Here is a 15,246-nt window from a genome sequence, read left to right as displayed (position 1 = left end):
ATTATTATATTTTTGATGTTCGATTCAAAACTATCTTTGTGATGTATAAATGAGATAATAAAGGAAATAAAATATAGATATGTGGATAAAGGAGTTTTATTATATTACAATGTTGAACTTACATCACCCTGCAATAAACACTCAATGCGATCATAATATTTTATTGGAATGGATTACAAAGTGAAATAGGTAATTTACGTCTTTCAGAGGATGTATACAAAAGGCAACATGCGCACCGATAGTACTGCAAACTAATGTTGGGTTGGACCAGAGGCGTGGTTAAAGTTATGGTTGTAGTTTAGGCAAATTTAACTTTAACCTTATCTTTGACCGGAGATATTGACAGATGATAGCTGGTCCAACAAGATTATAAATGAACGCGGGCGGGGGCGCTGCTGGTAAAGGAGAACTATCAAAAATGGCGTTTTGTTCTTTTTTTCGCCACGTGCATTTAAAACCTTGTCGAGCTCTAAGGTTATGGTTAAATATGGCGTCTTGATGGCGTCCATTTTTAACTTTAACCAAAGATTTGACATTTTGCATTGTAGTTAAAGTTACAGTTATAGTTAGTTGGTGCAACCCAACCTAAAAGTACCAGGAGCTTATGAACTATAAAACTATTAAATATACAACTGTCCTTATATTATACCTTATTACTTATTAGTTAATAACTATTTAACTAAGGTTTTTACTATCCTCTTAGTATTGACTCTTATAAAACGCCATCTAGCGACAAGTAGATTAATTTTTTGCAATTAAATTTTACTCATTTCTATTAGTTAGTTAGTTTTGACGTGGGAGAGCCATGCTTCGGCACGAATGGGCCGGCTCGATCGGAGAAATACCACGTCCTCACAGAAAACCGGCGTGAAACAGCGCTTGCGCTGTGTTTCGCCGAGTGAGTGAGTTTACCGGAGGCCCAATCCCCTTCCCTATCCTCCCTTATTCCGTTCCCTTTCCATCCCTACCTTCCCCTATTACCCTATTCCCTCTCAAAGCGCCGGCAACGCACCTGCAGCTCTTCTGATGCTGCGAGTATCCATGGGCGACGGTAGTTGCTTTCCATCAGGTGACCCGTTTGCTCGTAGTTTAAAAAATTGTATTCAACTAAATTTCTAACCCCCTTATTCGTTATTACTTAGGTTGGGTTGCACTAACTAACTTTAACTATAACTACAGTCAGTGCAAAATGTCAAATCTCTGGTTAAAGTTAAATATGTGTATGATATAATAAAAATCTTAAATATATGTATAATATAAAAGTATTAAATATATATTTCCGTTGTCTGGTACCTGTAACACAAGTCCTTCAGGTACTTAGCACGAGGCCAGACTGACGTGGTGTGAAGCGTCTATAGATATTATTATTATTATAAGCGCCATCAAGCGATAAGTAGATTAGTTTGCACACGCACCAGGCGTAACTTGAGGTGTGGACGAATCCCAAAAAAAAACACTGCTGCACTGTGGTTTGGGTTTTTTTATTTATCGAATCGCCGTTTGGTCTTACAATAAAAGAAGTATCACAATTAAACAGTGAAAACTGCTGATTCATAGAATCCATACATAAAGATCTCCCGATACAACATCAATCTGACACGAAGCTGTGACAAATTGTTACATTATTGAAAACTTAAAACTAGAGCCCACCATTATAATTTCATGGAAAAATGGGGTTAGGTAATTTTTAGCTTCATGAAATATTTAGGTAACAAAATACAATATTTGCAAACATAACTTTTGTCTGCAGTTAATATTATAATTATTATTAGTGTAGTGATGGGCTTGACATTGTTCTTTTTAATTTCATGACAAATAACGGACAATATTTGCGGTTTATGCAGTTGTAAGTCCATTTGTTGAACTTGGATTTAGAAATTGACGAGACTCAACAAGTTATTATTTTTCAAAGTAAATTGTGAAAAATTATCTGTACACATTCTTCAAGTAACCACCGAAATAATAATCACTCGTTAAACTGGTTTCATTGAAGTCATAATTGCTATTTTGTTAATAAAAGCTAAGATAGCAACCATCAACAAATCACTACATATTTCTTACTATTTTAACATTATTTTAATAACATTAATTTTGCTTTATAAAAATATGCATTATTAAAGATAAGTTGCAACTTTAAAATTAAAACGTGAAGGTCAGCGCCAAATATAGATTAGTTTTTGTAAAACGCGCCAAGTTGTTGTGAATGACATTTAAACTAGATGGCGCTCTTATGTTGCTATATGGGCGGGTCGCGCTTTTTGTCTGATGATAAAACAGTTTACTAACGCTGTACTAATATGAATTCTGTGCTAACGCGGCGCACCAAGGTCAGCAATATTTGGCGCGAACTGCGAAAATCATGAACAAATCAATAACACTCAAAGATGACTTTACCATATTACTTTACAAATTCGGATTCCATTAACTTCAATGGAATAAGAGTATTAGGTAGAGCCATCCTTGTTTTCAGGCACATCTATAAAGACTTTAAACTTACATATTACTCTAACAATACTATCTGGTATGTGTTACCACAGAAATTGTTTTAATCCCTACCAGAATCTAATATCGGTTTCGTCATCTGAACTGCCCGGGGCAGGGTGGGCTGACAGGATACGGAAACATTCGAAATTTCAATTAAGAACATGTATAAATTACGTATTGCACTAGTACTATGCAATATGTAGTTTATGTTCTTTTCAATCTTTCCGTATCCTGTCGGCCCACCCTGACCCAGGGCACTTCGGATGCCAAAGTGCTATAATATTTACAGTATGTTTTTACATTAATCTTAGTTTCTAAATCTCTATGAAGATGTTGGGACTGGTTTTTGACTGAGGCATTAGAAGACAGATCTTGGAGCATAACATCTTCAATATGAAACTTCGATCCAGCTTATTTATCAGACTATGCAACAAATAGGTATCTTACAAAGTTATTTGACTTACAAACTTTGTTGTTCTATTTTTGCTAAAGCCTCTTCTCAAAATATTAAAGTACCTATATTGTTAAGGTACTTCCTTAATCTAGTTATTCTGAATTATAATATTATTTCTGTTTAATACAGAACAATATGACTATACACATTTTATGGATTTTTTTTTTAACATAGGGAATTATTTTGCATACTTTTTAAATGTATTTTAAAATTCTAAAACTTATAACTAATATCACTTAAACCAGTAAATTAAGGAACTGAATGAAATTAATTACAAAAGCAGATCTTAACCATTTTAATTTCTTTTCTAAAGATGTAATTGTTAAAAATGAATTATTATGTTTTAAATATTATAATGAAGCAAAAGATTATTTAAATTACCTTATTGTAAAATGCTTTTAAAATGCAGGTTTCAAGTTAATGATTTACATGCTCTAAATTATAATGTTGCAAAAATATTTCACTGTACAATTATTATTATCTAAAAATTGTAACAAGAAATTGTTATTGGACTTACTTGTACAAAAGATTGTACAAGTAAGTCCTACAAAAAATATATTTGAACAGATTGTAACCACCTGCGAATGTAAAATAAATTTAATGAAAAAAAATAGACACTGAAAAAACTATTGGAGTTTGAGCAAATGAATTCATTTTTAGCCTGAGTCTACAAATAATAAAAACTAAGGAAAAGTATCTCCATCAAACAACATGTTCTACACATTTTCAATACATTTGCAATATTTAGGTGGCCTTGCACGGTATCAGGCTGACGTTACATGACATTCGAAAGGAACCAAATTTAAAACAGTAATAGTATGGAAATTATGTTTCCTTCGTTTTTAATTTTTATTATTTGTAAGCCTGGGTGCTTGAAAAATTCCATGTTTGTCAATTTGTGAAGCGCCCATAGATAGACCAGAAAGGCTATTACAACAGAGTATTGACAAAGTCTAATTGCCTATTACATTCCTTAACACTGGATAAATTATAATACAAACCTATCACTACTGCTTTTAACAGGCATCTGGCTGGTGAATCATATTTGATTCACTATGCTCTGCCTGTCAGCCTATACTACTTTTTAGCTTTTGCTGAGTTCCCTTGTTTGTGTGGTGGGGTCCATCTCAAAGCAGATGGATCTACCGTCAACCTGGGCTTCTTAAAATGAGAACTCGCCAATTGTTCCGATACAATCTTTGGTGTAACACAGATGACATGTTGTCCCTTCCAATATTTTACCATATTCATAGATTGGAGGGTCGATATGATGTCTGTCTGAGAAATACCTGACATTTGACTCAGGTCCTTAATGCTCAGGGTGCCTCTACTCGCACTTAACACCTCCAATAAGACGTACGACCAGTACGACCTGTAGCTTAGCTTGCCGAGGTCTGACAGAGGTTTCTCCGGACTACCGACTACTTGTTCTAATCTAGATAGCTCGTAACTAAAAGCTATGAGCAACTTGCCATAGCCCTGTCTCTGATACGGAGGTAGTGTTAATATACAAGCTACATTATTACCTTCAGGGGAGTCCTTCTCTTTCGAGAAATAGCCAACTAGATGTGCTCCGTGCTTGTCCACTTCACACAAAATGTAAAACAAAAACTGTTCAATATCGAAATACAAAGTCTTATGGTCGAGAAACAGCTTGGCGAGTAAACATAAATTTTGACAGTAGATTTTGTGTTCCTTCCCGTCTGCTTCGAATATTGCTATGGTACCTTTTCTGTATATTTCGCTGCCGAGCGGCTGCCTCGCGGTGCACTCACTGAGATGGTACCTGTACGTTTTCTCCATCCTCATATACTTGAGACAGTACTCGCAGATCCAGAGTTTGGACTGTTTGCCGTACTCGTCGGGGTAGGGGCTGAAGTACCATGTGTCGATCTCGTATTTGCCGATTTGTATTCTATCGATGTATTTCACTTTGGTGATAGCTTCGTGCTCCTTCTCCAATGCCGCCGTGGTGGGGTCCATCTCCGCGTACGATTTCTGGACGTGATTGATTTCATCGTGCTTTCTTTTTTGGTTCCGCGTGATCTTTCTGCCGGATTTGTCGGTGAGTAGATGGTCGGAGTTTATGTTGTTATTGGACTGCTCGCACACGTCAAACCGATCGGACATGACTCGATGGCGGGAAACCCACTCGTCGAGCCTCCTGTCGTAGCCCACATAGTGTACGTAGTACTCGTAACACGAATCCGCGGCAGAAAACCGCGTCTGTATTATCTCAGCCGGGTGCCATGACTCATCGGAACGCCGCACTAAATAATGCTCACCGATGTCGAGAGGCGGCTCCGGTGCCGACTCCGAGTCTTCGTTGTCCGTGCTGCGGCACTCGGGATTCGGTAATTCATTGTTCACGATTGGTTTTTCTAAGTCTTTATCACCTTTTGCCATATTCTTTGAACTTTACTAGGATCACGCAATACCGCGCAACACAAATCGTAGCATGGCCATGCTTTTAGTGTTGCCAGTTTAAAAACCTAAAATTTCCGCAAACAATATTAAAATCAGATGTCAGTTTTAGCCAGACATTTAGCCAGATTGTTTTCAACAAAAATCAGGGCGAGCGAAGTGAGTCCTAATATATCCCACTTCCCACAGCCTGTGCATTTTGTGGTATACTTTACGGAAAAACTACCACGCCTATTGATTTATGCTACATAGTAATTTTTATCTACAGCTCGACAAGACTCTGAACGTGGCGAAAAAAGAAACTAACGCTGCCATCTAAAAAAAAGTCATTTTAGATAGTTTTCGACAGTTTGTCTTTACGAGCAGCGCCCCCGCTCACGTTCATTTAAAGCCTTGTTGCACTTTATTTGTAGATTATGTTATCATCAGTCAGTCAAGCTGTGACGGCGCGAGCCCTCACAAAGCTAGTCTTTTTGCTAGTTTTATGATGATAACTGCTGACTGATGATAACACATCTACATAATATTATAATAAAAAACCTTTACTGACTGAATATGATAACACATCTACATATAAATAAAAAATTAAATTATTATTAAAGCAAAAATCTGAAATCAATTTTGGAGGGGGTCATTCACTATACTAAAAATTTCCTTGTATTATTTGGCAAGATTTTGAGATTTTTTAATAATATAAAAACGCCCCCGTGGTCTAGTGGTATAGAGCGCGGTTCTTGACTCGCAGGTCGTGGGTTCAATTCCCGCGTTGGAAACATGTTATTTCCAAGTTTGGTTAGGACAATGCAGGCTGATCACCTGATTGTCTGACAAGTAAGATGATCCATGCGTCGGATGGGCATGTAAAAAGTCGGTCCTGCGCCTGATCTCTCGCCAGTCGTGTCGGTCGTCCGTCCCACTGGATTATGTGAGTAAAGGAATAGAGAGTGCTCTTGTGTACTGCGCACATACTTGGGCACTATAAAATTACTCCTGCGTAGCTGGCCTGGTTTCAATGAAACCGGCCACCGTCACTGAAACCGGTGTGGGAGCTATTATTATAATATAACCAGAGGCTTTGTGAAAATTTTAAGTGCCTACCACTAACCATTTTTGATTATGAGCAAAAGAGGCCAAAAACTCATTAGTTGTATGGGAGCCTCCCATAAATATTTATTTTGTTTTATAATTGTTGAATGTACCGTAACTTCTTGGTGGAAATTCATGTTTCACAGTAATAATATACACTTTTCATGCACTTTTTCCACTTTTATTAATTAACAATTATGTTTCACAAACAATTATGTTATTTTGTTTTATTTTTAGTACATTTTGTTGTTATAGCGACAACAGAAATAATCTGTGAAAATTTCAGAAGTCTAGCTATAGCAGTTTTTGAAGTACATCTTGGAGACAGACAGACGGACAGACATCGAAGTTTCAGTAATAGGGTCCCGTTTTTGGGTACGGAACCTTAAATAGGTCTTTGGCCGGCTAACCATTCGGCTATTTATTTAGCGACTTCTTAAAAATAATATTTTAAAAACTAGCAACACTGACTTTGACTGCCGACTTGCCGAGTGTCATGGCCTGTGTTGAGAAATGAGCTGTCGAATCGCGAACGTAATCGTCATAGGCGTTTCGCGTATGTTTTAGTAAGATTGTTAATTTCTAAACAGCAAAACCAAGATATGGTATCTCTATCGTTGGCTGAGAACCGAGTGAATTATCGTGTTTATTTACTGTAAAGTGCATCGATTGTCGTGATCAAAAGTGCAGTGCTAAAGATTTGAAACTGAAATTTTGTGTTTCTCGTCCTTGTTTTAGTAGAACGTAACAGTGTACATTGAAAATGCAAGCAATCAAGTGTGTCGTCGTGGGTGACGGGTGAGTTGATCGTAACATTCTTTCGTAAGAAGTAGTAGTTAGCCTGACGTCACACTCCCGAACGGCAACCGTCGTTATTATATCCTAATAAAGCTATTCCACAGCCCGGCAGTAGCTACAGCGCCGGTACGTACCATAATCTGGCGAATGCGTAGGAGTTTTGATAGTATTACTATAGTACACCTATTTATTGCTTTATTTCGGAAATGCTCCAAATATCCTTATATAACCGTGTTTAAACAATACACCTTATCGCATTTTATCGTATTAGATAAAGATTTACAATGCCCTGAGTCATACAACTTTATTTAATCACAAGTATTGTCAATAGGTTATTTCCGTTGTTATGAGTTTTAAACACCAACCACCACCACTAGAGACTAAGTAAAGAGTATAGATAGAGTTCTACAAAAAAAAATAATGGACCGGTTTTTCAATCAGTGTGTCAAACGAAAAAGCTACTGAAGCACCTAAGTAGTAAAAAAGTACCATATTTTGATGCCAGTATGTGTACTGTGCTAGTCCATATACAGTAAGGTTTATCACTTCAGTAATAATTCTTAACAAAAGTGTTACATCTTATTATTTTATTTGATCTGATCAGCTAAAAAGTATTTATACATATTCAAACTACTAGTAAATCTTATCTTTATCGAACATAGGCTTATAATAATCTAATACCTTACTTCCTATGTTATTATTATGAAGGCATATTAGGTTCAATTATTTCAGAAACATGATCTCAAGATTTAGCAGCTTTTTTACCTTTAGAGATCTGCAAAAAGTCATAAGTCATAATAAAATATTGTTTTTATTTAGAACTGTTGTAAATGTTTCATCCAATAATTAATTATTTTAAGGTTATAACAAAATATGAATATTATAGTAAGTAGGTAATTGTTTATGTTAATTTACTGTTATTAGTATTAGTCATCATTAAAATGGTGCTTTCATTGACCTAAATTTTAAATATAAAACTTGGCGTGGCCATTTAGCACAATAATATTTTGTTTGCAAATATTGGCTGATGTTTAAATAACCTGTTTAGTGAGAAAAGTCATTATCTCTCTCCCTCTCTTGTTTACACAGACCTAGATTAATCTTGGGTTAAATCTGTCATTTTTGTTAATTATGAAAGAGGAACAACATAGAGATAACTTTAAACCAGACACATGAAAGTGGACTTAACCAATATTTTAATACAATATTTTAGTACTTACGATTTCTTTTTTTAAAATTATATGATACACATATTTAATACACATCTATGACCCAGGAACTCTGAAAACTTTTTGTTCCGTCAGTGCGATTTGAACCTGCAACCCCCGGCTTGAGCTACCAACAACCCACCAACTGAGCCACAGAGGTTGTCAAATTACATATTATTTAAAAAAATGTGAATGTATTGAGTATAATTTCTTACTGGTTCTCTGAAAATATATTATAGCTGGTGCGGCCAGATTGATGCTAAACAGACCATCTTTATAAAAACATTAATACTTTCCTAACACTTGCATCTGCACCTCAATGTTAAAACTTCTCAGAATATCTTATTCATAGAACAAAGCATGTTTATTTTCGTTTAATCTCAGTGCACATGTTATCTTGTAATACCCATAATCCTCCCTGTAAGCATATGCTGCCATTTTTTGTCGGGCACCTGTTTTTCTATGAAACATGATCAGCTTTTTGCTTGTGTTGTAAGTAGGTCAAATTTAAGACAACTTCTTTTATTAATTTGTATAATATGATAATATCATTTTTACAATTAACCCTCCGTGTACTAGGTGACTAATCTCACCATGCTGTACTAGGTATACCCCAACAATAAAAGGTAGTTAAATCCGAAAAATTGTTCCTCATGATTGTAAAATAATAAGTAATATATTTAAATAACTAATAATGAATTGGTTTATGTAAAATAAATTCAATTTTACATTATAATATACATATTATAAGCAAAATTACAAAAACTTAACTTTTTCTTCTAACTGTAAACTATAAAATCTTTTCTACTGTACAAAAATGAAATGGCACCTATTACAATCAAATTCTTCAGAATTTCTAAGACTATAGTATGTCTAGTTTTAACCTATTAAAAATATAAATTTAAAATAAACAATGTAAAACAGATCTTGATCACTTAAGTTTCCGTAATATTGACAGTTATTTAGACACAAAAATTTGTATGTCACATACATAATATGGACAATTGGACATATAATATATTTTATAAATGTGCCCTATTAGTATAGGGCATACCCGGTATCACTGATTTGATCTTTATTACTAGCCGATTCTTGTTCGGAATTCATAAGCTCAGCGTTACAATCATCATCTTCTTCGGTCAGTGCTCGAAAATAATTTTTTTTTCAATAACCAAGACATTTTTTATCTAAGCCTATACCAGAAAATAATATTTCATCAAATTAAACATCAAAATAAACATGTCAATAAATAAAAACAAAAGAAGTTATACTTACCTTTTTCGCTACGTGCTGTACTAGGTGGGGTATGTGATACCCCAGCGCACTTTAAGCACATGTCACAGAATTGGTGACAGACATAGGACTCATTATTTTGCAGGAATTAAAGCAGCAACGTCTCATTTGCAGCTACTGAGAAACCCATCTCGCACGCTTTATTCGTTAAAAAATGGTATCAATTTTTTGAGCGCTGGGGTATGTCATACCCCACCTCGTACACGGAGGGTTAAGAGAAATCGATGCTTAGTTTGCCTTTAGGTAAAAAAGTCTATAAGCACACAGCTTTAGCAGCATAGCTTTGCTTTAATTATTCTTACGAATGCTAAGGCGCAGCGCAGACGACAGACTATCCGTGACGCACTTTTTAGTCCGTGGAAATAGAACCTATGCAATTATATGCAGTAACGTACACGTCTGCGCTGCGCGTCGTGTGCGTTACTGCATTATATAATTGCATACGTTCTATTTCCGCGGACTAAAAAGTGCGTCAGGGATAGTCTGTCGTCTGCGCTGCGCCTTAAGTATCGTTCCGTCTGTAATGCTCAATAATAGCAATGCAGTATTAATCCATACTAATATTATAAATGCGAAAATGTCTGTCTGTCTGTCCGCCTGTCCGTCTGTCCGTCTGTCCGTCCGCACCGATTATGCTGAAATTTGGTATGGATATACATTGAGTCCCGAGAAAGGACATAGGATACTTTTTATCCAGGAAAAATGTACCTACAGTTCCCGCGCGATAAACTAATTTTGGCGCAACGGAGTTGCGGGCGTCATCTTGTTCTTAATAAGCAAGCAATAAAAAATGTAATAGCTCTTTCGTGTCGATAGCGCCGATACTAATAAATCTTCGATTTCGTTCCGAGAGGCCAAAACTGCTTTCGTATCACGATCATTGATGCGAAATTGGAGCTTCCCGCCTCGTATTCCCACGGAACCCATCTCGCTAACTTCAGTGTGTCACGCGAAATCAGAGATCGGCAGGCGAATGAAAAAACATCGGTTGAAAATTGATACTCTATTATTTAAATGTCGTAGTCGACTGGTTAAGAAAGCCATTCAATCAAACAGCTAGCCCTTTGACTGAACAACGCCATTCAATCACACGGCTACACGTCGTTTAGGCGACTTGTTGACTGCAACGTTCAACACTACAGCTATAAGACGCTTAGCCAACTGGTTAAATGGTAAATTAACTAAAGTGACCATTAATTTAGCGCTATTGTTGCACAAGCGTAATGATAACAAGCAGATTAATTGTCTTCTAAGTTCTAACTAATTTTGAAAACAATCGCAATAAATACCTTGGTGATGCATTTCATAATCCCGTAATTTCTCCTCGAATATTAGTTTAATTTTGATTCACTCGTATGTGTCCCCATAATTTCTGTCTCTTTAATAATACTTGTAACGTATATTTACGAAAAATATCTTAAGAGGATTCCACACCGCCCTTTTTTCCATACAAACGTTGTCCCCTGTTTCCTCCCTGGATAATGCTAGTAGAGTTATAATTTTTTTCCTGAATATCTACGGCCACTAATACAATGTCCCTATGTTTTCTTTTTTTTCATAATTTAATTATTAAATAAGATATGAACGTTCAAAAACCCAAAAAAATGGCCAGATTTTCCACTGTGTTCAAACGTCCAGAAAACAGATTTGGCTAGATTATACAAAAAAAGCAAAACATAGGAACACAGCTCAAGCCTTTTTTTAATCTTTAATGAAAAAAGTACTTAAATCGGTTAAGTTTTGGAGAAGGAATCAGGGGACAACGAATCGTTGATTTTCTGGATTTTCTGCAGTTGTCTCTATCGCGTTCTGCGGTATAGGCTTGAGGTAAAGGAGACAGCTATAGATATTACACGTACTTTTTTTTCATTTCCCTAGCCGCTGTTGTATCCTCTTAATACAATCACAAAACACCGGTTATTTGACGCCATATTGTAAACAAAACGCACCTAGCGCCGCGGTGGTGAGCGCTGAACTAATTCAATCAAACGGCGGCTTTTGAATCAGCTGTAGTGTTGAACGTTTTCAAATTCAATTCAATTCAAATTGTTTATTTCAGACATGGTCCATATTATAAATTTAAAAATTACATAATATTATAACAATAACTGCACAACATTAAATAATCACGTGAGACTGTGTGACTGTGCATGCATTAGAGTCCATTTTATCATGAATGGACACTCAGTGTCCATTCGACTCGCAATGAGTTGCAGGTAACTGTTGGAGCTGCCGCGTACTCTTCTCATTAGGGATGCAGGTCTTTTTCGCATTACTGCTGCAAAACCGTCCACTCCGGCGTCTGCGAACATCCCTGACGCGCTACAGAATCGCGGCAGCCCCATCAGTGCCCGGAACCCATTATTGTATTGGACCCGCAGGGCACTATAAGCTGCTAGCGTATGTTTGACCCATAGACTGCACGTATAGAAAGCCTGACAGTAGGCACGAAACAAATTAATCTTCACCTCTGCAGTGCATTTAGCAAATCTACGAGCCAACATATTCGCCCTGACTGACAGTGCCCTGCGTTCCCTTGACATGTCCAGGTCATCTGCCAGCGACTCGGTGACCCAGTGGCCCAGGTACTTTACGCGCTCGACTCTTCTGAGCGGCTCGTTTGATCAGTGTTACGCTCGGCATAGAGTAATTCTTGGTTCCCGCCTTAAACACGAGTATCTCGCTCTTGTCAGTATTGTACCTGAGCCCATGCGCCTCCGCGTAACGCTCGCAAATTCTTATTAAGCGCCTAAGGGCACTGACAGATGGGCTCAGCAGTACCATGTCATCAGCGTAACTTATACTATTGATGCATTTACCATCAATAGAGCACCCCACCCCGGTACTGTTGAGCTCTCTGATCAAAGAATCCATGTATAGGTTGAAGAGCCGAGAAGAGGTTCGTCCACCCTGTCGAACTCCACTCTTCAACCTATACACCTCAGAGAGTGCCCCGGGCCAACGTACATAATTGGTTTGGTTGTTATACCAAAACTTAAAAATTAAGATGATCTCGGGGAGAATATTAGTTTTATTTGACATTTTTTGCCACAGCTTATCGTACTGTACAAGTTCGAAAGCCTTGGAAAGGTCCAAGAAACACGCATAAATAGGCATGTTTCTACTGGTGTAGTAATGGACAGTGTGCTTGACAATTAGTATCGCGGAATCCGTAGACAGCTCCGGTCTAAAACCGAACTGTGCGTCGTGTAGGTGAACGGTAGATTCCAAATGACTATCAAGCACAGTGTCCAATACTCTGGCTATAACCGTCGCAAGTGATATAGGCCTGTAGTTACCCAGACTAGACACGTCTCCCGTTTTGTTCTTAACTATGGGGACAACTACAGTCCTCATCATCAGTTTTGAGCGACTTAATTAAATATTCAATTAAAAAGCTAGACGTGTGATTGAAAGGCGTTGTTCATTCAAAGAGCTAGCTGTTTGCATTGTTGACTGCGATATACACAGAACATAGGCGGAGTAGACAGAATTATAGAGTATACCGCACCTTCGGTACAACAAAGTCACAACAGCTCATTTTCAAATTGTGCAGGACAAGGGTTTTAATTTTTTTTCCGCATGTTTTTCTACATTTAAGGATAACAATTCATAGTAGGTTTGATATCTTTAAATAATTAATTCTATATTTAGTTGGCTATAGTTCTAAGTAAAAATCTTCTACTTAATTAACAAAAAAAATCTAATAAAAGACATAACAAAAAAAATGTTCTTAATTATGCCTTTGTTGCTCCAGGAGTTATTAAGTTTAATGACTTAAGCAAGGTATGTTTTAAATGAAATAAAGTGTCTTAATCAAACATAATCGTATATTTTCTTCTCTAAAATCAACTACTAATAAAAGGTAACGCAAAACAATTAAATTCTAATGACATTCACAACAGTAAATGGCATCATTTTAATACTTTGAGTTGCATTCTGACGCCTCCGTGGTCTAGTGGTAAAGAGCGCAGCTCTTGACTCGAAGGTCGTGGATTCGAATCCCGCGTTGGAAACGTGTTATTTCCAAGTTTGGTTACAACTAACAATGCAGGCTGATTACCTGATTGTCAGACAATTAAGATGATCCATGAGTCGAATGAGCGTGTAAAAAGTCGGTCCTGCGCCCGATCTCTCACCAGTAGTGTCAGTCGTCTGTCCTACTGGGTTATGAGAGTAAACGGAATAGAGAGTGCTCTTGTGTACTGCGCACTATAAAATTAATCCTGCGTAACTGGCCTGGCTTCAATGAAACCGGCCACCGTCACCGAAAGCGGTGTGGGAAGTTATTATGCTTGACCATAATGCTTGTTTTTTTAAATACTTTCTCTGGTTTTTTTGCCATTGACTCGGGTTTCTGGTTCTTTTTTAGACTTAGTAACAATACTTCCTTGTTCAGTACTTGGTATATTCTCACAGACTGCATTATGATACACAATTATTGGCACATTAGAGAGACGTTTGCAGCGAAATGTAGATTTAGAGTGTTTGGAACGACTGCCAGATGAGAGCTAGATGAACTTGAGCTGGATGTACCGCCATTTGAGCTGGAAGAATCGCCGTTAGAATCGAAGGAATCACTGCTAGAGCTGGATATACTACGGATTGTCGGAATAACATTCTTTTGTACCTTTTTTGCGGTGGTTCATAGTCAGATCCATCTAGAATAAAAATATTATTAATAAATTACATTTTTATAATGCAAAAGCCTGAAGTCAGTAACAACAGTAAAGAAATTGTGAATTGTCTTCAATTTTATAGTTAATCTAATTGATCAACCCTTAATTAGATCAATTAAAATTGAAGACGAAACTCTTTCGGTCCAGCGTGGATCTTCAAGTTTATGTTCTAGAATGTAGGTCATAAAGTTGGAAATCCATTGGGTACATGATTGTAGTTTCGGTGACGAGCTCATCATACAGCCTTTCAGAAAATAACATAGCTGATCATCACTATCGTCATCAAATTATTAATAAATAAAAATATGCGGTTTACTTGCAACTTTGATAAAAAAATGAACATAAATGAACCTATGGGGTAACAAAGTCTCAATTTTATTTTTAAACTAAACAGATAGTACTCATGATACAAAAAATTGGAATCAAAAAGTCACAAGTCCTTTATAACCAAGTTTTAAATAATAATATTGAACCTTTACAGCATTATTATAGTTTATGACTTTGTAGATCCAATTTGTATAGTTAAATAATATAATAATTTTGGATCAACAAAAACGGTTATTAAAGAAATGCCGTTGTAGCTCCAAAATTATTGTAATTTTTAAAAAAATATTGAGGTGTTAATAACAGATACGTTTTTGTTGCTCCAACATATAAGAATAAAAATGGTCATAAATACCTTTGTGTGGCTGTAGCTCCAACGTACGTCAAATACTTGCGGGCGCGGGGACACTACTGAATAATGAAACTTTGTCGGCCCAAAACGCAATGGAATAACCGCCAATAACCACAAAGGCACTTGCGCCATCTAGTATAATTT

General features: G+C 36.6%; 2 protein-coding genes across 4 annotated transcripts in view; one reads left to right on the top strand and one right to left on the bottom strand.

Moving 5' to 3' along the window:
* Positions 1-1,462: 1,462 nt before the first annotated feature.
* On the bottom strand, positions 1,463-5,408 carry LOC121732483 (histone acetyltransferase KAT8). Its single transcript, XM_042122372.1, has one exon. The coding sequence runs from the start codon at positions 5,342-5,344 to the stop codon at positions 4,016-4,018; it is 1,329 nt and encodes a 442-aa protein (XP_041978306.1). The 5' UTR covers positions 5,345-5,408; the 3' UTR covers positions 1,463-4,015.
* Positions 5,409-6,939: 1,531 nt separating this feature from the next.
* LOC121732485 (ras-related protein Rac1) overlaps positions 6,940-15,246 on the top strand; it is a 41,831-nt gene continuing 33,524 nt past the window's right edge. For all 3 annotated transcript variants that reach the window (XM_042122377.1, XM_042122375.1, XM_042122376.1), the window contains exon 1: positions 6,940-7,246. In XM_042122377.1, the coding sequence (XP_041978311.1) occupies positions 7,212-7,246 (35 nt within the window). In that variant the 5' untranslated portion in view covers positions 6,940-7,211. The remainder of the gene's footprint in view (positions 7,247-15,246) is intronic.

Source organism: Aricia agestis, chromosome 12 (assembly GCF_905147365.1).
Source record: "Aricia agestis chromosome 12, ilAriAges1.1, whole genome shotgun sequence".
Taxonomy (NCBI): Eukaryota; Metazoa; Arthropoda; class Insecta; order Lepidoptera; family Lycaenidae; genus Aricia; species Aricia agestis.
This window is presented reverse-complemented; position numbering and strand designations above follow the sequence as displayed.

Excerpts from the sequence above, each read along its gene's own strand:
- LOC121732483 (XM_042122372.1), bottom strand. The coding sequence starts at position 5,344 with ATGGCAAAAGGTGATAAAGACTTAGAAAAACCAATCGTGAACAATGAA.